Source organism: Penicillium canariense, assembly GCF_028826845.1.
Source record: "Penicillium canariense strain IBT 26290 chromosome Unknown utg000001l_segment0_segment0, whole genome shotgun sequence".
Lineage (NCBI taxonomy): Eukaryota > Fungi > Ascomycota > Eurotiomycetes > Eurotiales > Aspergillaceae > Penicillium > Penicillium canariense.
This window is the reverse complement of record NW_026622728.1, coordinates 1,819,676-1,844,531: the sequence shown is the minus strand read 5'-3', so window position 1 is coordinate 1,844,531 and position 24,856 is coordinate 1,819,676. Positions and strand designations below refer to the sequence as shown.

The 24,856-nt window shown below is 51.6% G+C and overlaps 11 protein-coding genes across 11 annotated transcripts; 7 read left to right on the top strand and 4 right to left on the bottom strand.

The window, feature by feature from the left end:
- Window positions 1-316: 316 nt before the first annotated feature.
- Window positions 317-1,587, bottom strand: N7482_000634 (F-box domain protein; the record flags this gene model as incomplete). Its single annotated transcript, XM_056682759.1, has 3 exons — window positions 317-1,142; window positions 1,190-1,446; window positions 1,492-1,587. The coding sequence occupies 3 exons, from the start codon at window positions 1,585-1,587 to the stop codon at window positions 317-319; spliced, it is 1,179 nt and encodes a 392-aa protein (XP_056546365.1).
- Window positions 1,588-1,907: 320 nt separating this feature from the next.
- Window positions 1,908-3,235, top strand: N7482_000633 (putative HAD superfamily hydrolase; the record flags this gene model as incomplete). The annotated part of the gene is made up of 3 exons (XM_056682758.1): window positions 1,908-2,032; window positions 2,098-2,400; window positions 2,461-3,235. The coding sequence occupies 3 exons, from the start codon at window positions 1,908-1,910 to the stop codon at window positions 3,233-3,235; spliced, it is 1,203 nt and encodes a 400-aa protein (XP_056546364.1).
- Window positions 3,236-3,610: 375 nt separating this feature from the next.
- dps1 (putative aspartyl-tRNA synthetase Dps1) lies at window positions 3,611-5,334 on the top strand (the record flags this gene model as incomplete). Its single annotated transcript, XM_056682757.1, has 2 exons — window positions 3,611-4,600; window positions 4,657-5,334. The coding sequence occupies 2 exons, from the start codon at window positions 3,611-3,613 to the stop codon at window positions 5,332-5,334; spliced, it is 1,668 nt and encodes a 555-aa protein (XP_056546363.1).
- A 2,222-nt stretch (window positions 5,335-7,556) lies between these two features.
- Window positions 7,557-8,923, top strand: N7482_000631 (SIP1 domain-containing protein; the record flags this gene model as incomplete). Its single annotated transcript, XM_056682756.1, has 2 exons — window positions 7,557-7,780; window positions 7,903-8,923. 2 exons carry the CDS (start codon window positions 7,557-7,559, stop codon window positions 8,921-8,923), a joined length of 1,245 nt encoding a protein of 414 aa, XP_056546362.1.
- Window positions 8,924-9,153: 230 nt separating this feature from the next.
- Window positions 9,154-10,350, top strand: N7482_000630 (Qc-SNARE protein; the record flags this gene model as incomplete). Its single annotated transcript, XM_056682755.1, has 1 exon — window positions 9,154-10,350. The coding sequence occupies one exon, from the start codon at window positions 9,154-9,156 to the stop codon at window positions 10,348-10,350; it is 1,197 nt and encodes a 398-aa protein (XP_056546361.1).
- Window positions 10,351-10,634: 284 nt separating this feature from the next.
- N7482_000629 (ATP-dependent DNA helicase 2 subunit KU80) lies at window positions 10,635-13,306 on the bottom strand (the record flags this gene model as incomplete). Its single annotated transcript, XM_056682754.1, has 10 exons — window positions 10,635-10,652; window positions 10,708-11,177; window positions 11,236-11,432; window positions 11,491-11,867; window positions 11,924-12,442; window positions 12,563-12,777; window positions 12,832-12,899; window positions 12,948-13,014; window positions 13,066-13,120; window positions 13,178-13,306. 10 exons carry the CDS (start codon window positions 13,304-13,306, stop codon window positions 10,635-10,637), a joined length of 2,115 nt encoding a protein of 704 aa, XP_056546360.1.
- A 331-nt stretch (window positions 13,307-13,637) lies between these two features.
- On the top strand, window positions 13,638-14,411 carry N7482_000628 (DUF4149 domain-containing protein; the record flags this gene model as incomplete). Its single annotated transcript, XM_056682753.1, has 4 exons — window positions 13,638-13,669; window positions 13,750-13,783; window positions 13,856-14,144; window positions 14,245-14,411. 4 exons carry the CDS (start codon window positions 13,638-13,640, stop codon window positions 14,409-14,411), a joined length of 522 nt encoding a protein of 173 aa, XP_056546359.1.
- Window positions 14,412-14,872: 461 nt separating this feature from the next.
- N7482_000627 (sugar porter family MFS transporter) lies at window positions 14,873-16,939 on the bottom strand (the record flags this gene model as incomplete). The annotated part of the gene is made up of 4 exons (XM_056682752.1): window positions 14,873-15,057; window positions 15,113-16,349; window positions 16,402-16,478; window positions 16,549-16,939. The coding sequence occupies 4 exons, from the start codon at window positions 16,937-16,939 to the stop codon at window positions 14,873-14,875; spliced, it is 1,890 nt and encodes a 629-aa protein (XP_056546358.1).
- A 1,708-nt stretch (window positions 16,940-18,647) lies between these two features.
- Window positions 18,648-19,580, top strand: N7482_000626 (uncharacterized protein; the record flags this gene model as incomplete). The annotated part of the gene is made up of 1 exon (XM_056682751.1): window positions 18,648-19,580. One exon carries the CDS (start codon window positions 18,648-18,650, stop codon window positions 19,578-19,580), a length of 933 nt encoding a protein of 310 aa, XP_056546357.1.
- A 207-nt stretch (window positions 19,581-19,787) lies between these two features.
- On the bottom strand, window positions 19,788-21,932 carry N7482_000625 (DNA topoisomerase 3; the record flags this gene model as incomplete). Its single annotated transcript, XM_056682750.1, has 6 exons — window positions 19,788-20,565; window positions 20,621-21,080; window positions 21,131-21,300; window positions 21,363-21,541; window positions 21,592-21,792; window positions 21,846-21,932. 6 exons carry the CDS (start codon window positions 21,930-21,932, stop codon window positions 19,788-19,790), a joined length of 1,875 nt encoding a protein of 624 aa, XP_056546356.1.
- Window positions 21,933-22,197: 265 nt separating this feature from the next.
- Window positions 22,198-23,371, top strand: N7482_000624 (DUF1295 domain protein; the record flags this gene model as incomplete). The annotated part of the gene is made up of 2 exons (XM_056682749.1): window positions 22,198-22,566; window positions 22,631-23,371. The coding sequence occupies 2 exons, from the start codon at window positions 22,198-22,200 to the stop codon at window positions 23,369-23,371; spliced, it is 1,110 nt and encodes a 369-aa protein (XP_056546355.1).
- Between the last annotated feature and the right edge of the window lie 1,485 nt (window positions 23,372-24,856).

The window sequence follows — 24,856 nt, the reverse complement described above, 5'->3', positions numbered from 1 at the left end:
GTTGTACACGCTGACTGCGACAGGAAGAGGATCCCAATTGACCCCATATCATTATTAAGAAACCACTGATCGCTGGCTGGGGGATGATATTGGGGTCACGTCCTCTAGTGGCATGGGGATTGATGGAGATTGATATAAACTAAGGAGGCTTATCATCTCTCTACGAGCCATGGCAAGCTGTGGCAAATTATTTTGCGACTCATGTTGAAGAACATGAGCAGTTATCTGAAGGGAGAAGGCTCGAGAGGCGGGCTGGCGAGTTTCTGGCTTTGACAAAGTATGCAGCAACGCTGATAGGGGTATCTTGCTAATGAAACTAAATATTGAAATCATTCACTGGAGCAACCAACGTTCGGTCTCCGCAACCAGTGTCATCATCGATCGTGTAGATGCCCACATCCTCGATACCGAGCTTGTCAAACTCGTCATCAGAGCTCGTCTCCACATGTTTCCAGATCTCATCATCGATCCTTTTGTAAGAATCTTTGATGTCATCGAGGGAACTTTCACCAATACCCAGAGCCCAGAGGTTGCGAAGATTGTTGCTCAGCGCCTTGAGAAGCTCCTCTGAAAAGTTGAAATTCAAATCATCTCGAAAGTATCGCTGCGTCAGCTCCAGCGTCCGGAGGGGGAGCGGTTGCCTTTCGTGACGAACAGGAAGTATCATAAGATACTTCATAAAATCCAGGGGCATTTTCAAATAATCCAAGTTCGGCAAGGAGTACAGCACGTCTGATTCTTCCTCGGAGAACATTTCCCAGTTGGTGTTGTTCAAGATGAGGCCCTTAAGGCTGGTGCGAAGTTGCTCATTGGAGAAGATGTTCTTGAGGACTGGTGTATCCAACTCGGTACAGTATCTGAGTTGTAATTTGCTAATGTTAGGTGGCCAGTTGAATGTTGGCATGAGCTCAGGATTAAAATATCCTCCAACAGTCATGTACGAGAGCCTCGGTGGCCACTCTCCAGCAGAGGAATCGGTCGGGGTCATTTCCATAGTAGCAGGCAGAAAGAGACTCCGAAGCTGTTGAAGATTGCTAACAGCCTTTTTGATGCGTGGAAAGTCGATTGAGCGACCGCGGACGAGTCTCAAATCGAGGTGCCTGAGTTCTCGGCATTTTGAAATTGCCGCAAGCCCATTGACGCTAGTCAAATTGTCAGTCGGCACCTGTGATCAGATATTCTTGGAGACACTTGCGCAAGACCAGTTTGCGGAGCAACAAATTTGGTCAAGCCTTTCTTGAGCCGACCCAGTAGCCGCGCAGTCTGGCTGTTTGAACTTTGATGGACGAGACCTCCCAAATGAAGGACCTTCACCATTGTTCCCAGGTCCACTTTGCTTTTTGGAAGGCCAAGCGGTGGGCTCACGGTATTGGTGAATTGTACAAATCGGTTCCCTTCCCACAGCTGGGGAAAGCTGTACAGGTAAGAGATACCAACTGAGTACCACTGGCGAGAAACCAGGCAAAACCTGTAGAAGTGCCTCTGTCTTACTCCGAAGGGATTGAGTGTAGGGTCATAGGGAGGGTCACACGACAGCCATTCAGCGATGCAAATGAGAACCTCCGTGGGGAGATGAGGGCTATGCATAGTCTGCATGATATATGAGCCCGGGTTTGATCATATCATCTCGGGGCGGTGCTGGTGCTTTCACTTGAGGCTGGGAGGGGCAGGCAAGGCAAGACAAGAATAGGGAGGCTTCACAAGAGAAGAGAAGGAGCCGGGATATAGCACGACATGATCATTTTGGATAGGGTGTCTATCTTGACCGGCCAAGCGGGAGGAAGCGGCGAACGGCGAATCGGGGGAAAGCGCAGGCAAGTGGGGCAGGTGCGGAAGTGCGTCGGGGATGATATCACCTCCCCCGCTGGCCGCTTCCAAGCCCTCCTGCTCTCCCTCAACGCGACAGAATGAGACCTCAATCAGTGTGGCGGTCACTCAGCCTGCTTCAGAGAGTGCCGGTCCGGTGCAGCTCGGGCCGTCGAGCTATCCAGACCACCACCACCCGGATACCGAACTTTGCTTTTGCCTTTGAGTGAGTGACAGCAATGTATGCTCACGGCCAACTCCTCATGTCTCCGGTCTAACACTTTGCTCTAGCATTGATGGAGTCCTCCTCCGATCCTCAAAACCCATCCCCGGTGCTGCCGACTCCTTGGCTCTCTTGAAGGAGCAGGGTATTCCATTCATTCTCCTCACAAACGGCGGCGGTAAACACGAGATGGAACGCGTCGCCGAGATCAGTGAAAAGCTGAATGTCCCACTGGATCCATCTGTCATTATCCAGAGCCACTCGCCTTTTGCAGAGCTGGTAAAAGGTGTGGATGAGGTGGGTGCGCTCGAGCATAAGTGTGTGTTGGTGGCTGGAGGTGATGGCGATAGTTGTCGGCGCGTGGCGGAACAGTACGTTGAACATCTTCCGATACATATCCATGGCAGCCTTTTGCTCATACACACATCTAGATACGGTTTTAAGAACGTCGTGACTCCAGGAGATATTTTCATGGCCAACCCCTCCGTCTGGCCCTTCTCGAAGAACTTCACAGAATACTATAAGACATTTGCACGACCGCTTCCCAAGCCGCTGGACCCGGCCGACCCTACTAAAGGCCTCAAGATCGACGCTGTCTTCGTGTTTAATGATCCTCGCGATTGGGCCCTTGATACACAGGTGATTCTGGATATCTTGCTTTCCTCAAATGGGCACTTCGGTACTTTATCAGAAAAGAACGGCCGGGCCGACCTCCCCAATCACGGTTACCAGCAGGATGGACAACCCCATCTATATTTCTCCAATCCCGACCTGTGGTGGGCGGCTGCCTATCCCTTGCCACGTCTTGGCCAGGGCGGGTTCCGAGAGGCACTGGAAGGTGTCTGGGCCGCGACGACAGGTGGTCCCAGCAAAGGTATTGAACTGAAGAAAACCGTGATCGGCAAGCCTTACCAGCCCACCTACGAGTTTGCCGAGCGACAGCTGCTTCGGAATCGAGCCAAGGCTTTCGGTGGCGCGGCAGATCTACCTCCTTTGCAGCGGGTCTACATGATTGGAGACAACCCCGAGTCAGACATTCGGGGTGCAAACTCCTACCGCAGCGAGACTGGCAGCAGCTGGCAGTCCATTTTGGTGCGAACTGGTGTATATAGTGGTGGAGAGCCCGCCTGGACTCCACATACTATCGCGGATGATGTTCAGCAGGCGGTGCAGTGGGCGCTGAAAACGTCCAAGTGGACTGGCTAATAGATTAGACGATCTTGTAAATCGCTTCAGCAGGCACATATTGATGCAACCGGTGGAAGCATAAACACGGCGCTTGTACTGTGTTTATTTGTCTGTGAGGTTCCTTATTTTGCAGCGAGTTTATTAGCATTGTTTACTCCGTACATCATTCGTAGTTGGTTACTTTTTTGAGGCCTGACTTCTCAGGCACCAATTTTGAGATAATGCGGATCACATGATGTCCCCCTCTTAGGGTTTAGGGCAGCTTGCACGGCGGGGTGAGTCAAGACAAAGTGTCAACCGCCGAGCTTACCATTCCAGAGCATCATTGAGGTAAGAAGGCTTCACTCCAGCTTTCGGTCGCGATTTTCGTCTGATAATATTCACATCAGCATCATGGCGGACACCGAATTGCCCACCCGTCCCAAGCCCGAGGAGACACCAGCGTCCGCCGCGCCCGCGGAAGGCGATTCCAAGAACGCCAGCAAGAATGCGCTGAAGAAAGCAGCCAAGGAAAAGGCTAAGGCTGAGAAGGCTGCTGCCCGCGCAGCTCAGGAGAAGGCCCAGGCCGCCGCCGCCGAGGCCAATGACACCGCTAAGGACCTGTACGGCCCGATTCCCGAAACCGAGGAAGTCATTCCTACCACCCGATTCAGCGAGCTTTCAGAGGAATATCATGAGAAGGAGGTCACTGTTGTGGCGCGTGTTGACAATGCGCGTGTGCAGAGCGCCAAGCTGGCGTTCTTGATGCTGCGCCAGCAGGGACAGAAGGTTCAGGCCGTCATTGCTGCCGCCGAGCCCATCTCACGCCAGATGATCAAGTATACCGGTGGATTGAACGTCAACTCCATCGTGCAGATTACTGGTATCGTGAAGAAGCCCGAGATTCCTATCTCGTCCGCGACCATCAGCCATCTGGAGCTCCACATCCGCAAGGTGTACATGATCTCTGAGGCTGCGCAGATGCTGCCCATGCAGGTCAAAGATGCCGAGCGTCCTCCCCCAACAGAGGCCGAGGAGGGCCAAGTCGACGCTGAAGGTGCTCCCATTGTTACCCTCAAGACCCGTCTCGACAACCGTGTCCTCGACCTGCAGACGGAGACCAGCCAGGCCATTACGTGGATCTCCAGTGGTGTTGCTGAGTTGTTTGCCGAATACATGATCAAGAGCGGCTCTCGGTGGATTTTCACCCCCAAGCTGGTTGGAGCCGCTACTGAGGGTGGTAGCAATGTCTTCGAGGTCAAGTACTTCAAGCGCAATGCCTACCTTGCCCAGAGTCCCCAACTGTACAAGCAGATGTGCATTGCTGGTGATATGGAGAACGTCTTTGAGATCGCCCCTGTATTCCGTGCGGAGGACAGCAACACCCACCGCCACTTGACTGAGGTATGATTATCAGGCGGAGATGAAGGGAGGAAGTCCCCCGCTAACGTCACTCGCAGTTCGCCGGTCTCGATTTCGAGAAGACCTTCCACCACCACTATCATGAGGTCCTGGACTTTGCCGAGGACCTCCTGGTCTTCATCCTCACCCAGCTTAAGGAGCGCTACGCTGCTCAGATCGCTACCATCCAGAAGTCGTATCCCAAGGCTGGCGACTTCAAGCTGCCTAAGGATGGCAAGGCCCTGCGCCTAAACTATATGGACGGTGTTGCACTTCTGAAGGAGGCTGGTGTCGACATGTCCGAGCAGGAGCGCTTCGAGAATGACTTTTCCACCGCGATGGAGAAGCAGCTTGGCCATATCATCCGTGAGAAGTACGACACTGATTTCTACGTGCTGGACAAGTTCCCTATGGCGGTGCGTCCCTTCTATACCAAGGCCGATCCCAAGGACAGCCGGTTCTCCAACTCGTATGACTTCTTCATGCGTGGTGAGGAGATTATGTCGGGTGCTCAGCGTATCAACGATATCAAGGAGCTGGAGGAGTCTATGCGCACTAAGGGCCTTGACCCAACCCAGGAAGGCTTTGAGGACTACCTGAATGCTTTCCGCCAAGGCTGTCCTCCACACGCTGGTGGTGGTCTGGGTATGAACCGTATTGTGATGTTCTTCCTGGGTCTGCCTAATGTGCGTCTGGCATCGCTGTTCCCGCGTGACCCGCAGCGCCTGCGGCCATGATTGGCTCATTGTGTAGATAGAATCTTATTGAAGAAAAAGGAATACAATGATTGGGTGACTTATTTCTTCCTGTTACATCTTCAAATAAGTTTAGCCCTGTTACTGCTTCTCCAGTTGCTCCTCCAGTCCCCTAAACTCTGTGGCCACGCACATGTGGAACCCCATCACCGATGTACCTTAATTCGGAATAACTTAAAAATCAATCAACAAAAAGGAAGACAATGTATAGAATATTTCTAAACTTCTGCTTCATTCCTTGAGATATTTGTCTTTGCTCTTGTCACACTCTTATACGCTCCTTCTATCCTCTCATGCTCATTTGTCGGGCAAGAGTGAAACCCATGTTGATGCTGCAACCATCATTTTGGCCCACTATAAATTACATTTTCATTGTTGCTTGAGAACCACACCTACGTTAACACCAGGCCTATCGCGTTTCAAATCTTCTGATAGACTCCAAACCAGGAAGGACTAGGATATTGGTGATGATTGCGCCATCTGCCTCTCTCACGTCTTGAAATAGTTTTGCTCCTTCTTGGATGTCCCATTGTTTACTCTGCCAGTTGGAGGGCATATTTAAGTCGACGTCGTGATACTCACTTTAACCAACCACTGTCGGGTTCGAATGGAGAAGGGCGTAGTCACTAAATGAACTATCCTTCTGTCTCCTTTCCTTTTTTTCAGAAACCAAGGGCGTCTGTTGACATTCTGATGGCCTAAGTTTGCCCTGTTTGCAAGAAAATCTGCCATACCGGTGCCCTAATGCCCCGATCGCGAGCTTCAATTGGCTTCGAATGGGACGAAGACAACTTATTGATTAGGAGTGATCTCTCCACCACCACCACCACCACCACCACCACTCCTCCAGGTACTTTCCCACCTCCTGTTGTTATTTTCTTGATCGTCAGGTTTCAACCGATGGTCGGCAGCCATGGCCATGTTGAGGATGCAATCACCCACTTTAACCGGCGCCAGTTGCCCTCAAATGTCTACTAAACGCCTTATAAATCGATATAGATTAATCAGGTTCGTTCCAAGAATCCACTTTTGGTGCCATCTGAGGAAACACGCTGTAAATCCGTGGAGGTTTTGCGCCTGCAGCCTGGCCGTACAAACTACGCCAGAACCACCCTACCGGGCACGACCTGGCCCCTCAGAAAGCCGTTATTATAGAAATCGAACGCGAACTCGCTGGATGCAGGGTTAACTGGCTAGACTATTCCTTCGCGCACTCGCCGGCTAAGATGAGAGGTGTTTATTTCATACTTATCCTCGTTCAAGGTTGTTTTATAATAGGAAGTAGATCGGAGCCGATCTCCGGATGACTACGTGCAGCGGGTCGGGCGTTAGCTAACTAATGGATAGCCGCCCGCCTTAGCGGCGGGTCGCTGCGGGCTTGTCCCGCCGACTCCACCCGCAGCCCCAACTACAATCTACAACTGCCTCCTGCTGAAGCTATACCCACCCTCTTCCGTCCACCTTTCTGTGAAGGATGTTGATGAAACCAGGGGGTGAGGCAATTTTCCCCGTCTATTGTATATTCTGACCGGCTCAAAGTTTTCTAATGAATTTCGCGAACATTTCGCAACATTCATCCGAAAATATTTTCTCGTACAGTCAGCTCCCCAGTCTTGTAGCTCCTCAAGGTTGTATAGGGTTGTATATGCATACGTTGTCGGTAGCTTGGTGCTCAACTACCCTCCATAGGCGCTTGACACGAAATCGAAGACCAACAAAACACAACACGCACCCAACGCCCTCATCTGGATATTCGGGGTTCGATGTTAGCTGCCTAACGTCTGGTGCATTTACTTGACATAATTCTCAGATCTCTGATGTTTGTGAAGCTAGCGGGGCCAGTCCCCCGTCTTGCAGTGATTTACCAACTCCTTCCAACAGTCCCTCTTTTCTTTTTACCCTGAGAACAGAAGGCTTTGAATCTGAACTATTCAGAGATAAGGCAGATCCTCCTTCCTCACTGACCAACGAGCCTATCTACTCAAAAACATTCCCATCAAGCACGCAATTACAAACGAAATGTATCCTCTATGCCCGTCATTTTGCCAATTATTCCCATCCATCCTACGCCTCGGCCATCGAAACTTACCAGTCGGACTTTGATTACTCCAAATATGCTGATAAGCCTCTTATCGAGATCAATGATAAGCGCCTCAGGCCCAAGCTCTCCCCAACTTTTCCTCTTGCAACGCCTCCGTCCCAAGATGCCCGACAAGCGCAAAGCATCCATGTCTGCTCCATCTCCTAAACGGCTCCGTATCTCGAACGAGGATGGAAGCGATACCCTACCCTCTATGTCGTCCCACGACCGGCCTCGGAACAACCCTATCTACGGCCAGAAGAGCGCCTTCCCGGGGCTAGACGACGGCGGTGATGAGCTGTTCTACGGACCTGCAGATGACGGACTGGAGTATCTACGCATGGTCCGGTGAGTCTTTTCTTTCCCCCTCAGGCTGATGTTTATCATCTGCTAAATTTCACTGCGTGTCCCTTAGCCTCCCCTCTTGATGTTGCGAACACGGATCTGACTGTGATATGTTGAACTTCTAGGTCTGAAGCAAACTCCTTGCCCTCGCTGTTTATCGCGCCGATCGCGAGAATAGGCACTGAAAGATTGGAGGCGGATACGCAGAGTGATGCAGACGCGCCGGAGCTACACAAGTTCCCGGCTGGGTTCTTCGAGGACGAGGCTTACGTCGCGCCCGTGGAGGCCGATAAGGAGTCGGTCGCCGCCACTGATCAACGATTTCCCGACGCGCAGGTGTCATACTATAACCTCCTCCGACACCGGTTCCTCCTCCTCCGATCGACCTTGCGTTGTACGCCCCCAGCGACCGCTATCGCGGCCCTTGACGACGCTCATCCCATTAGCCTGCCAGATCGCAACACAGCTGCACGCAAGGAATGGCGGCGCTTGCTGCTCACAGTAGAGCCGCGAATGGTGCAGCTGGCGTGCATGGACTTGGATAGTATACTGAGGGTGCTGAGCATACTGGCCCGAGGATTGGGTGAAAACGTACGGGCCGGGGACGCCGATCGCATTCGACGACTTGGCGCTTGGGCCTGGGCGCTATTGGGGAAATGTCGCGAGGTCGGAGAGCTGGCTACGAATCAAGTGGGAGAGTTACGCGACCTTGGCAAACGAGCTGTGAAGATTCTGCATAGGATGCAGGAGACGGAGTCCAAGCGATCTGCGGAGGAGAGTGACGCTTCTGATTCGGAAGCAGGAGATGGAGAGGAGGCTCAGACGGAGGAGGCGGTTCCAGTTGAGACCCCGAGCAAAGAGGCCCTAGGGGCATCTGTGGATCAGGCGGACGCCGGCCTGCTCGACGACACCGATCTGTCCGCGGCGCTGGAGGCTGCGAAGTCACGTCTACAGGCCAAGCTACAGAGTAAAGCGGCTCCAGAAGTAGCCGCTGAGGTGAATCAAGTGGATGGAGATGACCTGGCGCAACAAGCACGTGCTCTGCTTGATATGATTATCACTATTGTGGGCGAGTTCTTCGGTCAGCGGGACCTGCTGGATGCACGGGAGGTCTGGGGCAGAGATGATGCTATGGATGAGACGTGAGAGAAATGAGATACCCCAATTGTACAGTCAATCTATCTTTTCATTCCAAAACCTGTCAATCGCCTCTTCCTCTGCTCCTCGTAGCTTATTGTATACTGCGGGCGGTGGGTGCCTGGCAGCTCGGGCTAAACTGCTTCGGGGTGTTGCGTCATGCGCGGGTTCCTTCAGCTTCAACTGATCTTCTTATCTTCCAACTTCCACTCCCCCATGCCACTGCCACTCAACTAGCCATGGCGCCAACCGTTGAGATTGCCATTCCATCTACTAGTCTCTCGCATACATCTCCTCCGCACACAATCTACCATATCACGATTCGCCTCCCACTCCGTTCCTTTACCGTTTCGAAGCGCTACTCGGACTTTGCTGCTTTCAACAGCAATCTGATCAGCCAGACCGATACGCAACCTCCTGTACCTCTCCCGTCGAAATCCTGGATTTCCAACACCGTCACCAACGAGCGTTTCCGTGAAGAGCGCCGTCGCGGCCTCGAGGAATACCTCCGTGCGATCAACGAGGCCCCTGATGGACGCTGGCGCACCTCGTCTGCCTGGCGAGCTTTCCTAAACCTTCCTACTGCTGCAGCAACATCTTCGAATGGAAGCTCAACTACCTCCTTTCGACTGCATGCAGCCATTACAGACCCCGGCTCAGCAGCCAACGGCTCAATTACCGACCCGACCCTCTGGCTTGACTACTACCGCGACATGAAATCCCACCTCCACGATGCACGACTGCAGCTGTCCCGCCGAGATCAGGAGACCACACCACAGAAACAGCACGAGAGCTCCGCGCAAGCAAAGAGCAGTCTCGTCCGCGCCGGATCCATGATCACCACCCTGGAAGAAGGCTTAAAGAGCCTGGGTGGCCGGGAAGCCCAGGAATCATCCAGATCATCCAGCTTGGGTGACGGCGAGCTGCGCCGCCGCAAGGACTTGCTTATCAACGCGCGTAAGGAAAGGGATGGACTGGAAGACTTGTTAAATGCCATGGCCGCAAAGAGCCGGCTCGATCGCGCCGTGGCCTCAATCCAGGATAAGGAGGCGCTACTGAGGGCGGGGAATGCGGAAGCAGCGAACGGTGGGCGCCGGACCCCCGTACGATCTGGAAGAGTTCTTGGCAAGGAGACGGAGCGCACACGCGAGCTGGACAACGAGGGCGTGCTACAGTTGCAACAACAGACGATGAAGGAGCAGGACCAGAGTGTTGAGGAGTTGATGAAAATTATTATTCGGCAGAGGGAGCTGGGAACTGCTATTCATGAGGAATTGGAGGTGCAGAATGAGCTGTTGAAGCTGACGGATGAGGATACCGATCGGTTCGTTCTAGTCTTGATCCTTTTAGTCGTGGACTATCTCTTACTGACTGCGGGCTACAGATTGAGAGCCAAGCTAGACGTTGGAAAGAAGCGGATTGGCAAGATCTCATAAACCATCGTGTTGGAGGAAGTCGTATACACCCATTTTGCTTTTGTTGAGCATGATATCAAGCGCGAGTCACTCTATGCTCCATTTCCATTCGAGCGTTTCTTTGTTACTATTTTGATTCCCAGCATGGGCGATTTTTAGAACACTTAGGCAGAAGCTGTTTCCGTCTATCTTCAAAATATACGATGCCTTGTCGTGTCATAACGTGTATCATTCTCATCTAATGATGATCCCAGCAAGAGATGCGGCAGACTTTTACGCGAAAGCTATGGAAAAGCACCTGGTTGTTAATTTGCAGAGAAGAACTGTACACCCAATCAGCAGCTGATCCAGATTAACATCGTATTCTTCTGAACTTACCTCTTTCGCTTCCTCCTCAGAGACATTCGACATTTCCGACGCAGCCCGGTCAATGAGCCCCAGCTTACTCTTCCTAATCAGCCACCACAGCTCCTTCCGATCGCCACCTAGCTCCTCCCCCAGTATCTTTCCCTTCAACGCGCGCAAGGTGTCATTGTAAAGCGCAGGCTCTTCATAGTCCACCAGCTCTTCGCGCATAGTCCCCAGCCCTTCGACAACACGCTCGTAGTTGGCATCACCGAGGCTGTGCTTGATCTGTGTCTCGATAATGCTGGCCAGCTGTTTCACAGCATCATGAATGGTGTCGAGACTATCAGCGCGCGAGAGCATCTGCTTGAATTCTGGGATAGCGTTCTCGGGGGAGATCTTCGTGCGTTTGGGTTCTTGCTTGAGGAGGGCGTCGACGTCCAGACCGGAGAGGGGTTTTTCAGTTTCGCGTTGGCGTTTGCGGCCTTTGGTTTTGGGTGGGACTAAAGGATCTCGAGTTGATATATGCTTTCGGTTTTACTAGGGTTGAGGGGGACTTACCTTTCTTGACGTTTGCTGCAGAGACCAATTTCTCCAGGGAACCGTGCGATCTCCTGACCAATTCCTTATCCGGATGAGCAAACTTGGTCAGTTGCTCCGATGGTTCAAGAATAGGATCGTTGGGATGCACAGCGCGGTACCGCACTGCGGACTCAATCCGGTGCAGAAGCGGAGAGTAAGAGTCGTCGATGGGTAATCTGAATATACTCAATCAGCCATTGGAAATGCATAGGCTTCCAGAACTCGCCGACTTACTCTTCTTCGTCCAGTTCCATGCTGTCAACGTAATCGTTCATTGCCTGGTGTAATTCATTATTTGGTAGATTGCGATGCTCAGTGACAATCTTTCCCGAGACAGTGACGACCTTGTCTAGAGGAGGAAACTGGTATGATCGCACGTCTTCGGCAAAGGGAAGGGCGACCTCGATGAGACACTCGTAGTCTTTTTCGATAGATGGTGCAAGCAATACAATCAATGGAGGCTTGGCTTCTTTGGTCACCAGCCGGGCAACAGCGTAGGAGTCTTGCTCGTAGATAGCATGGATGAATGATGACAATGCAAGCGATGCTTTGTCATTTGCTCGCTGTGGGATGATAACGTTGGTATTGGACATGTGTAGGTATCGGTCATACTACACCACCGCGAGGTTAGTTTCATCACATGTACTTCGACTTCCGGGGAGCGTACCTTGTCCATATGAATAAACCCAAGAATTTCTAGGCCCGCAAAGGTTTCCAGCGTCGTTATGTTCTCATCAGTCTGGCTGATGTGAACGGCCGTACGTCCATACTCATATCCCTTCGCAAGATCATCGCGCTCAACGTCGACTTTGCCCCCGGGCGCAGATTCATCGTCGATTTGATATGTTCGTGACATCCGAACGGTGGTCAGAGCTTCACCGTCACTTGATGGCTGACCTGCACCAGCTCCAGCTTCTTCCTGCTCGGTTCCAGTTCCGGAACGCAGGACAAAGGAGCTCGCCGACGGGGGTTTGGCGACATAGGTTCGGAAGTATCGTTCGACGGGGATTCGTAGTGCAGTTTCATACTTAGATGCATCACCGAGAGAGAGGAACCCCTTGAAAGAAGGCATGCTCTTGGTGACCTTAATGCGAGGAATTTCCAACTCTGAGACAGCTTGCTCGAGCGTGCCATAGATACCGTCGCAGCTTTCGGCAAAGTCGCGAAGTAGGGCCTCGTTCTTAGCCTGGGAATGGAATCAGAACGAGAAATATCAAAACTCGACCGATTTAGAATTACCTTGTGAGAGTCCTTGTCCTCTTCTTTCACACCAAACTCCGCGTCATCGAAATCAGCCCCACTGCACCGGGTTAGCGAGATTGAACGGGACAAATGCTCTTGAAAAGACTTGCATGATCGCTAGCTCGATGCCGTCTTCTTGGATCTTCTTTTGGATCTCCTCGAGCCCATCATTGCTCATCATTCCAGTGCCATTAGTGACCAGTACAATTTTCCGCTTGTATTTGAGCTTCTTGGTGAAGCTATTAATCATTTGAATGGCAATGACAATGGAGGAGATTGCTGAAAGCCAGTCAGCTTCTGAAAACTCAAATAAAGAAGCCAATGGTCACCCACCATCGCCCTTGTTAGTGTGGCTTGGTTTGATTGCGGCTCGCAATCGCCGAATGTCAGGCATAAGTACTCTGGGAAATTAGCCACAGAATTCATAGACAGGGCATCAAACAGCATACTGCCCAAGATCCGAGAGAACGGATATTTTTGAGAAGCTGGGGTCCTCTTGGAGGTCATTGGAGGTCTCTGGAATTCAACCCGATTAGACAGGCCCGGAAGCTGGAGCTGATTGCGTACCATCTGACCGTAATGCGACTACACCGACCGTAGCAGTTTTGCGGCCAGTTGCAACCTAGCCAACCAGTTAATGAAGGCCATAGGGAGAGTCAGGAGAGTAAAGCATGCATACCGTGGTCGTGATCCTGTCCCAGACATACTCCATAGCCCACTCCAGGTCCGTGTTGGGACGACCGTGCCGACGCTCCCCCATGGACCTTCCCACATCCACAATGTAGACAGTGGCCTCTTTTTCTGCCATGACTGAATAGTTCAGACTCCAATGAGCCAGAGTTGGGAAGAGTCAAGAGGCAGGCGTTTTACTGAGCCGCGATGTAGACAGACGCGTGATATTTCCTTTTTGGTTTAGCCCCAGACACGCGCACATGACATCACTTGACTTGCGTGGGCTTACCAGAAGTGCGTGGGCATAAGTTACTATCGCGCCGCACCTAACTGGCAATAAAGCGGCGGCGGCATTTCCACCGTGGTAATAAATACCTCCCATTAGCTTTCCCTCTCCGCAAGCTTCCGTACGTTCAATTCAAACTACACGATCCTCTCTGCAATCAAAAATCTGTATCATCTCCATCATGACTGACCCTCGTCCCTACCACATCCTGAGGTACGTCCCATCCGGCTATGGGAGACACGCAGGACTTGAAATCTGGTCCAAATCGAAACACCCTTCTAACATCCTCCTAGCTACGGCACTCTTTTGGGATCGCAGATCTTCCAGGTAAAATAATAGCCAAAGCCCAAGCCAAAGCCCATCCAGGACTCTAATTTAACCTTTCTAACCCCTGAAAAGTCCTTCGTCGGCGGTATTGTTGCTTTCCGCGCCTTGCCGCGCCCGCAGTTCGCTACCCTGCAAACCGCCATTTTCCCTGTTTATTTCTCAATGCAGACTGCCCTGCCCGTGGTGGTCGCCCTGACTGCCAGCAGAGGTGGACAAGCTCTCGGTATCTCGGGCCTGTTAGGCCCGGAGGACCGCTTTAGTACCCTGCTGCCCATGGCCACCGTCGCAATCACCGGGCTGATCAATATGTTTGTCCTTCGCCCGTTGACGGTTAACACTATGCGCGAGCGGAAGCAACAGGGTAAGTTTTTCCGTTACTCTATATGCAGTTTCATGATTCATGATTTTTGTGAACTGTATCTCCTCTGGGTGATATATATGGCCTGACTTTTGTTGCATAGAAACTCGTGATGGCAAGAAGAGCTATGATGCTCCTCCTCATTCCAAGGAGATGGTTGCCCTTAACAAGAAGTTTGGCCGGATTCATGGTTTGTCTAGCTTGGTGAACATGGTCAGCCTGATTGCGACTATTTGGTATGGTGCTGTCCTGAGCAAGAGGCTGGAGTAGGCTAAAGCATCCAGCTTAACCTTTTGGGGCGGAGAATGTTGTCTACATATTGCTTTTGTACCTATATGAATGGTTTCTCTCTGCTTTTCTCTTCGTTTATAGTTGTATTGATAGCACGTGCCAAGTCGTGTACAGCTCATACTGGGCGCTCCCTATCTTGGAATGAGCAAAGTTGACAACCTCCATTTACTACAATACTGTGGCATCTAAGTACAAATTGCGCTTACGATCTTCTTGCAACTTCATACCTAGTATATATTAGAGAGCGGAAGTTCATTTAAACAATGGAAATAAATCAACAATAATTAAACTACCGAAGGGTTTCTAACCTAACAAGATCCAAAACGGCATTACCGCGAAGATGATACAAATCGCTTCCTTCTTACGTAGCGTCATCGGGGCTTCCGGGGTATTAAACCTGAGATACAAACCTTACAGTTTCGACAGAAAGAGAAAGTTGATTACTTCTCAGTGTTATCGCCAACCTCAGGCAGATGCTCGGTACCTTGATAGAAACTCGGCAAAGGTTCCAGCTTCCGGCGCAGAACCCAGACGCGGAAGTGCCAGATGGCATTCTTCATCTGGTAGGAGGCGTGCTTTCTGGTAGACACCGAGAAGACTTGATCCAACTCCTCCAGAGTGAGGGCTAAAAAGAAAGTCAGACTAGTATAGTGTAGAGGGAGAAGACAAGAAGCACTCACCCTTGGTCTCCGGAACAAAGAGCAACACGAGGAACCAGCCAATAATACACCAGGCTGCATACCAGCCAAAGGCTCCCTGAGGCTTGAAGGCTGACAGAAGATGCGGCCAAGTGAAGGACAAGATGAAGTTGAAGCACCATGTCGTGGCGGTGGCCCACGACATCCCCACTTCGCGAACGTGAAGCGGGAACGCCTCAGCCGAATAGGTGAACGGTACAGGACCTTCACCGGGTGAGTAGAAAACCTCGAATAGATACATGCCTGTGGTGACCATCCCAACTCGCGCCTTACTAGTGGGGTTACTGGCGTCAATCCAGAAAGAAAAGCCGGCCCAGAGGAGAAATATGGCTAAGAATGGGAACGTAAAGAGCAAGAGGTTGCGACGGCCCCAAGTATCGATCGTCAGAACGGCTGGCAGGGCAAAGACCCAGTTAAGGATGCCAGTTCCCATAGATGCCAGCAAGGCCGTCGAGAGACTATATCCGGAATCCTGGAAGATGGTGGTCGAGTAGTAGGCGATGACATTGACACCACAGAATTGTTGCATGAACATGACAATCCAAGTGGCCAGAGTGGCGCGTCGATTACGGGGAACGGAGAAGAGCTCGAAGAACATGGTGAAGAAATTCTTGCCCCTGTTGATCTTGCGTTCCAACTCCACACCGACATATGCATAGTAAAGATCTCTCGCAGCCTGCAGTTCGGTAGGACGAAGGATTTTGAAGTTCGTGTAGGCTTTCTCAATCTTGTTATGCTCGATTAGCCATCTGGGCGACTCGGGGCAGAAGTAGACCTGCGAGCAGACTATCAGAGGCAGCACCACCGTGGAGCCTAGCATGAGACGCCAGCTGAGATCCCTTGAGACGTGCATGAAAGCCACACCCATGATATTACCCAGCATGATACCAAATGCAGTCCACATTTGCCACATCATGACCAGGGCACCACGAATGGGAGCTGGAGAACACTCGGCCGCATAGACAGGGACGGTGGAAGATTTGGATCCAATACCTAACCCCAGGACAAAGCGGGCAATGAACAGATTCACCCAGGAGTTGCACAGCCCTTCCCATACAGATGCAATTGCCGCAATGAAGCAGGAAATAAAGATCGTTCCGCGACGAGCGAAGTATCGATTGAGTGGTTCCGTGAGCCAGCAGCCGAGGACTGCGCAAGCCAGATATGGGGCGCCGACGACGAGGCCAGTCAGGTTGTCACTGTTCTTGATACCGAGGATCTAGGCATGATGTCAATTCCTGGCCTAATAATAACCTGTGGATACAACGTACATCCAAGTAGATGGCCTGCGCGCCGTTGTTGACAGTCTCATCCATTCCTTGGACGGCGGCCGCAAGCGAGCACATGACTAGGGAGAGAAGAGAGGGTCAACTTGATTTGATTCTGTGATGATATTCATGGACTGGGTTTCGGCTTACTTGCGAGGAAGTACAACTCCCATGGCTGGCTCCACTTATGAGTCTTCTCACGAATGAGTGACTCTCTCTCAGACTCGTTTAGCTCCGGCATCGTCGCCGCCGTTTCAGGACTCTGCGAAATGAGAGCCCCCTTTTGGAAAGTCTCCAGGTCGGCCATCAGGTTGAATCGTCGGCAGAACTCGTGGACATCTTTCATCAGCTGCTCGCGGGGGATCCCAGCCAGAGGATTATCAAAGATAGCATTTAGATGGCCGCGGTCCTTGCGACTCTCGACATCGGGGATATGAGCAGTCTCCGGCTTTTCCCTGTCAGAGCTCATTGGGCTCTCCCCTCTGTTCTCACTCGAGCCACTGGTCTCGTGGACTGGCCCTACAATCCCGCTCTCCTTCATGGTGCACTGGCGGTGGATATCAAGTCTTATGGCAGTATAGCAATCGCTTTACGCTTCAACCTGAGGAGTAATGGCAGGAAAGTCTTCAGGCTCACGCAAATGGAAGGAGACAAAGTGGGCTCCGGGGAAATCTATCCTTTTATGTGCGGAGAACCTCCAGTCCACTACTCCACCATGCCATTGAGTGGAAGCCAGTCGTTGGAGGAACGCAGACAAAACTGACATCTTACAGTCAGACCAACCCTGGTCTCGTTACGTTAAATACCTCCTTTTTACCATTCGCGGCGGTCCTTGCTGGAGGTATGAGCCGCGAATAGGAGGACCAGCCTACCAGATCGATGGATGCCGTGCCCGGCATGACTCAAAAAGGCACTTCTTCCCTGTCACGACCCAGTGGACGCCGAATGAACTGAGCGGCGATAGCATCACGTCCATTCTGTGGCTGCAGCCAATCATGCCAGCAAAAGGATGTGCTCCCCCTCCTCCTTAGTCTCAGATCTTCATCATCGGATGACGCCCCAGTGCGGAGTATGGAGTATGGGGGTGGAGACAGATTGATGGATCCCGCGGGGGTGGATCACCCACGCGAGTGGACGCGAATTAGGCCAACCCGATTGTGCATATTACATTGATCTGACGCGCAAATCGGTGGTCTCTGCCACTGAGGTGAGCGCCCGAAGCGATACCGAGCAGCGAGTGCCGCTTCCAGGAAACGATCACCACTGAGCAGAGCCTATCATGCAGTGTTGTGATATTCGATTACGTCACGGACGGGCAGCGTCGGTCGTATTCGACGAAGACGGGCATGCGGGGTTTCCCGTCAGAACATTACCTGACATCAACAGAAGAACTCTAGATTTTTGTTGTGGCCAAGTGTAATTCAGGTCCTGGCAGTTTTTCAGGTTCTTTGTTCAGAATGGCGGCGCCACTGACGGAACGGCTGACGCCCAGCAGTCCAAGCCTTACGGCAGGAGTGGAGTCTCCGTACCCTGTGAAGAGCCGCCCAAGGGAAGCTAGCCACTTGTCGGAATTCTCCGTCCAACGCCTCCCGCAAACTCCACTTTGGCTTGGCCACGGTTAATCGCACTCCCTCGTGTGCGCCGCTACCGTTGTGGTGGCCATGCGACACCAAAGCTGGATAATGTGCAGCTGTCAAACAGGTCGGACATGGTCCCAATCGTAAACCCAGTTCATGAGGGCTCTTTCCTTTGGATGAATTGTTATTTGCGTGTTATACCCAGAATGGACGTATGACAGGGCCTCTCACGGTAAGGCTGCGACAATGGGAGACTGTGTACGTATATAACTAGAATGTAGAGGTCAATGGCTACAGATGCCGAATGGGTTCGCGGGTCAGTTGTGCACTTCGTCAGGTAACTTGGCGAGCCTTCGAGGTCTTAATAATCTCTTGCATATCAAGAAAGAGTACTTCCAATGCCGGCCGGCTGTGAACATCATAGCAAATCATTAACGCTGAGACGGCTCTGCAGCTTGCTGGCAAACAGGGGCCCAGGCCAGGGCTCCTTGCAGCTCTAGCAGTCAATCGCTACATTTGATCAATGAAAGACCCACCATATTGAAGTTGAAGTAGATAGTGTTAAGGGTATTTTCATTGACTAGAGTAGGATATCGAGCTATATCAATTCCCCTAGTCCAGACGAAAGATGTAAATCAGAATTGTCCATCACTTCTCTTAGAAGCCATCGTCATGCACTTCATGATCCCTCTTTTTGTTTTCATTACGGCTAACATCTGGGGTATATATAGCAGCATCCCATTTACCAATATCAACCCTTCACGCTCCTTCCTGGACCGTGCCTTGGGTGGAGTCCAATTGGCGAGCACCGTGTATACATTTGAGCAGATTCCAGGCCTAATCAATGCTGAAGCTACCACACGACATATCATGGGAGAGATTTACGGGGTTTGCAATGCCACCATGGTGTCTGAGACAGGATCAATGGTGACAATTCATGCCGGCCCCAGACCATCGGCTGCTCCGTTGACCGTTTCTTCTGCCATGCCGCCACGGCCTCCCTCCCAGACCCCCAGATCCGTCCATCCACCTCTACCGGAGGTACCATTAGATCCGTTTCTCGACAGCCTGGTCCCAATCATGCTGTTTATAATATTGGCAGCAGTCGCTGTCCTGATGCTCAAGCAATACGACCAAGCCGGGGGACTGGCAGCCCTTGTCAATGAGATACACCACTCGCAGGTAGTTCAGAACAATATCTGGCTTGCGACGTATAATATTGCCGAACAGCTGCAGCGTGTCCACGAAGACTCTCTAAGCATCCATCAAAGCCTCCACCGCCTAGAAGAGATTGCAAGCAGATTGCAGGCGCCGTCCCGAGTTGAATCGGCCCGCGAGCAGGCTGCTTGCGAGCAACCCCACGATAATGGAGGTAGTGGCACCTCTCCGGACGGGAGCAACTCGGACATGGATCATATTCTGCACGATGTGATGAATGGCATCGACACGCTCCGCCAGTGCATTGACAGGAACACAGAGATGTGGGATGGGTTTTCTGAGCGGGTAGTAGTGTGTCATGTGGCTACCCAAGATACACAGCCGAGTGACTCCAGCGTGAATGATTCGAATGGTTCCCCGGCAGGAGGTTGTGTACAGACTGGGTGAAACGGAGGTGTAGGGTTGGAAGTCAAGACACGATGTGTTTGGGTCAAGGGATCGGCTTGGGGTTCTCGTTTTCGAATCGTCAAAAAGTGATCCATAGAGGTTTCAGAGAACCATTCCGTCAATTTTCAATTTTTTAAAGTTAACGGTAACTGAGAGTTGGCCAAGCTGGGGTATCATAAGCAGAATGATCAATAATCATGACACTGGTTACTCATTCAGGTACTTCCGGCACGCGGCTTTCAGCATCTCGATGCGTCGTTGGGTGTGAATGAAGACTTCGCGGTACATGTCCAGACTCTGCTGCACCACCTCCTGACGGGTTTTAGAGCCCGCGCAGATCTCGAGCATCCGCAGTTCCATTTCTTTCCGAAGGAAAGGCTTACTGAGGGAGATACTGTTTGGAAGACCCGCGACGACATTGTCGTACCCCTCCACAAGTGCAATGCCAAGGCGAGTCGGGATAAGCTCTTCAACCTTACTCCGACCGCTACCACGGGGATGTACCACGACGTATTCACGTTCTTTGATCTTGGCAATGTGTTCCGCCATTGTCGCATCAGTGCCAATTCCGTTGGCGTCCATGAGACCAATGAGCTCGGGCTCCGTCAGGTAGCTCGGGGCCGTAGTTTTGCCCTCATAAATATTGGCCTCGGTCGGTTCAAAGAGCTCGCCTCTCTCGAAGTTAGGAAGCTGCTGACTGCTTTCCCATTTGTCATAGACGTAAACATCAAGATAGTTCCTCTCCAGCACAATCAGGCCATTGGCGTGAAATTTTTCTTCTCCATATTGGATTTCAATATCAGTACCCTGGCCTTTTGCATCATCGGAGCAGCAAGCCAGGAACCGGCGAACCACGAATTCGTACACTTTTTTTTCGTTGCTGTTTAATTGGCTGGGTGAGACCCAGCAAACAGGATGAATGGGCGGATGGGCTTTGTCGTTGTGACGACCAGAGCGAGGGGTTCGGAATTTGCCGTCGATAAGACTAAGAAAAGGTCAGCTATGGCGGCCTGCGAGGACATGTTTCAAGAAAAGCTTACTCCTTCGCGTATTGACCCCATTGACCATCTGGAAATTGCTTTTCCACAAGTTTCTTTAGATCGATGGCCTTGTCAAATTGATCTGTTTCGGTACGGGGATAACTGATGTATCCCTTTGTATAGAGCGCCTCGGCGACCTTCATAATTGTTTGACTGTCCAGACGGAGAAAACGACTGCCCATCATTTGGAGATCCACTGTTGTTAAGGGAAGAGGTCGCCATTTGCTTTTAGGCTTCTGATTCACTTCTGTAACCTTCGCCTGCTTAGCTATAAGGCATCGTTCCAACATCATCGTGACAGCTGCGCGGTCGAAGAGATGCACACGTTTCCAGAGAAAATTGACCTTCTTGCCTTCTCGTTGAAGCATAACCTTGATGCCCCAGAAGGTCTCTGGTTTGAAGTTCTGGACTCTGAGATACCGATCGACCACGAACCCCAACGTGGGAAACTGGCATGAGCCTACGAGAAGTTAGACCGAACTCTATGGAAGGAGGACGCGAAAGACCTACCGTAGCTAATAACCTTTTCCTTCAAGACTGCTACCACGGCCTGAAGCTGGAGGGTCTGCAAACGGGTGAAGGCAGCACCAATTCGGAGATCAAGCTCAATCCGAGCGGCCACGGCATTTGCCTGGAATTCATCAAGCTCAACTGGCTCCCGAGCGGCACGGAGAACGTGACTGACATTCAAAAGAGGACTAAGTCAGGGGATGTCGTACTGTCGGCCAGGAACTGGACTCACGCTCTTTCCGTGTTGCTGAACCTGGCTCGCTTAACTTCAATTCGAGAATTGCCAGCCTTTGCTTGGTTACGCACTTCAGCGCCAATGTGCTCGCCCTCTCGATCACAATCGGTCCAGATGAACAATGCTTTGCTATACCTGGCCTGGTTCCGAATGTTCTCTGCAATGGGCAATTTGTCCTGTCGGGAGTTAGAAAGAATTGAAGAGTCATATTGCGGAATATTCCAACCTTATCCACATCTTCTTGCACCGGCGCCTCAAATAGAGCTCCTGGTGGACAGGACATCCAGCCCTTGTACTGACGATCAAAATCCAGGCCAGTGAGGTGACCGATCACGCTGGTCATGGTCACCGAGCAGTTACCCCATGGTTCACCGAAATTGAAGTCGAACTCATAGTTCTTGACATATTGATTGCCTCGGATTGCGTGCTATGCCTTTATCTCAGCCCATGCTGCCCATAGGAATATCCGGGGCCACTTACAGTCTGAAACGAGCCGCCTGACAAGTGCGTGGCGACGGCACGCGCAATGGCAGGCTTCTCTGCCACGCACAGGATCTTGCGAGCCATGGCGATCCTACCGTGCCACGATCAGACGGGGTTCCACGGCGGAGCTCAGATATTCTTCCCAACGGGGAAATTCTGAAATACTCTGGGACGCGAGGAGTGAATGCCTGAGGACCACGCGGTATTGCGCCTGAGGCATGAACGAATCGGCGCCTTACCCGATGAGGTAATACAAACATAAACCTGGAGTGGCCCCGACCGGCGCATGCTCCTAGCTCATCTTCCCTCTTTCCGTACAGCTCCGCGCTTTGTCTTGCGTCTGGAAAACATGGTCTCCCTTCCGCTTCCCCGTGTTGAGTCTCTGGCGGACTGCACGTCCTTCAAATTTACGGTTTTGCCCTATCTCGCCCAGGTGCAGTGGCTCCCCGCCAGCTTGCGCGAAGCGGGTTGGGATCTGGATAGCTTGAAGGCGGTTTACCTTGCGACCAACCCCTTGGTCTCCGCACTCACGCTGTGCACTGTCTTGGCTGGGCTTTTATTCCTGGCCGCCGAAATCAACCGCAACTATTCGCAAATCGATCGCTTCTGGAGTATCCTACCCGCCGTCTATAATGTGCACTACGCCACTTGGGCGCGTTTGGCTGGTATCCGCACCCAGACTTTGGACACCATCGCTGTGATCAGCGTGCTTTGGAGTGTAAGCGCATCTCTTTCCAATGGATGCGCCGATGATCATATTGCTAACTTGCGATGTGGAATAGCTCCGCTTGACCTTCAACTATTGGCGCAGAGGCGGCTACTCAATTGGATCTGAGGACTACCGCTGGCAGATCGTGCGATCGAAGGTGAACAATCCCTTCCTTTTCACAATCTTCGACTTCACCTTCATCGCTGCGACCCAGTCGCTCCTGCTCCTGCTTATCACGACCCCAACGTACGCCTTGGTGGTCGCCGCATACAACCAGGGTCCCGAGGTCTTCGGTTTGCCCGACCTGGCCTTCTCCCGCGCTGCGCTCTTCTTTATCATCATCGAGTACTTCGCCGATCAACAGCAGTGGAACTTCCAGACTGCGAAGCAGGAGTACCAGAACAACGCGCGCATCCCTGAGCCCTTCAAGGACCAGTACACCCCTGAGGATCTTGAGCGGGGCTTTGTGGTCAGCGGCCTCTGGTCTTGGTCGCGCCACCCCAACTTTGTCGCCGAGCAGGCTGTATGGCTGACCATGTATCTGTGGGCTGCCTACCGTACGGAGACCTATGTCTCGTGGACTGGAATTGGTCTTCTGGGCTACCTGCTCATCTTCCAGGGTAGCACCCGCCTGACCGAGACGATTAGCGCCGGAAAATACCCCGAGTACAGCGAGTATCAAGCCCGTGTGGGCAGGTTCATTCCACGCCTGTCCGTGGAAGCCAAGAAGACGAAGCCCACTGCCAAAAAGGCTGTTGCCAAGATCGAGCAGTCTGAGGCTACCGAGGCTACCGAAGCCAAGAAGAGCAACTAAGGGAAATAGGAAGTGCTATCTAAGGGAGTTAATATCACAAGGAGTATAACCAAGGGCGGGCTTGAAATTGCTCGCGTTTTTGCACATTCAACTATTTGTCGGATGATCTGATATATTGATTTATCTCAAACTGCAATTTGATTTTCATTTTTACTAACCAAGGAGAATAATCTGTTAGTCTGGAAGGTACCCACCTCTTTGAAAGTCCAGTTAGCAAGCTACCAACCCATACGTTAGGCTAAAATGGTAGGATAAACTGGCTGTATCAGGTGTTTCAAGCATCCCGACGATCATCACGATTGATCTATCCCCATATTCAGACTCGAAGAAATAGGATCCGACGCCAAAGAATAGAATATCAAAGCCACCACGCCGCAAACTTGCAGAGTCATGTTATTGACAAGTATTCTTACAACCTAACATCTACAATCGCTAAGTATATCCATTCACAATGTCCATCAGCCAACTCCAAGTCAGTCTTCTTTGTACCCCGAGAATAATAGACCGAACTGGGCCACGTTGAGAGCTCTCCAGACTTGGTGCGGCGTTGAACAGAACTGGTAAAAGGCGATTGTTGTTTTTGTCATCACTGTTCATTTTATCCATCCCCGACGCCAGAAATAGGCGTGTTTCTACTTCTACCTCTGCCAATCGCATTCGCTCCCTTTGCTGCTCATGGGTTGAGCAAATGTGAAGAGACATATAACATAGCTCTTGAAGTCGAAGCAAGGGAGACTTCTTCAGCCACCGTGAGATTCAATCCATTGTCAGCCATCGTGCCTCCAGCTGTATGAAGAGTTTCAATCTTGGTGCTTGTCATGCCGATCACGAATATTAGAGTCGTGAATACCTGGGAATAGAAACCCTTTCGGTAGGAGGGAGGGTGCCCTCTGTGTGTTCCTGGCCTCGTATGAGGATTGACTGGATTTAATCCCAGCAGTTTACCAATTTCCTGGTTCTCTCACCTTCCTCCGGTATCGCTAACGAGAAAGACTCTATAACTGCCTGAGTGGTTCGTGAGCCCTACCGCGCGGATATTGCCAAGGATGGCAGGCAAATTTCCAGGGTGTTCTGCAAAGGAGTACGGCCATCTGGAAGGGGCAAATGTCGAGTGCCAGAGGAAGATGCCCGCGTTCATTGTATTCTCTCAAACTTTTGTTGCTGTCGCTCAATCTCTTGTTTGTCCCAGCTGAAGTGTCTACCGAAGAGGTTCGGTAAAATCCGGAGATCCTGGCAAACAATCAGATTGCAATCATTACAGCTCGTAGATCAGTAAGGGGTACTAATGGCTACCTTCGCGTGCGAGCGGTATATTTCATGCCTGGACACTTGCTCTAAGACATCCAGGCCTTCGCTGGTGAGAACGAGGTAAGATATAACGACTTGACTAATGACACAGCGACTGAGCAGCTTCTTGCTGCAACTGTAAGAAGCGGCTCTGAGGCAGACACCGCATCCTCAAATCCAGCACTATCTGGCCCTCTT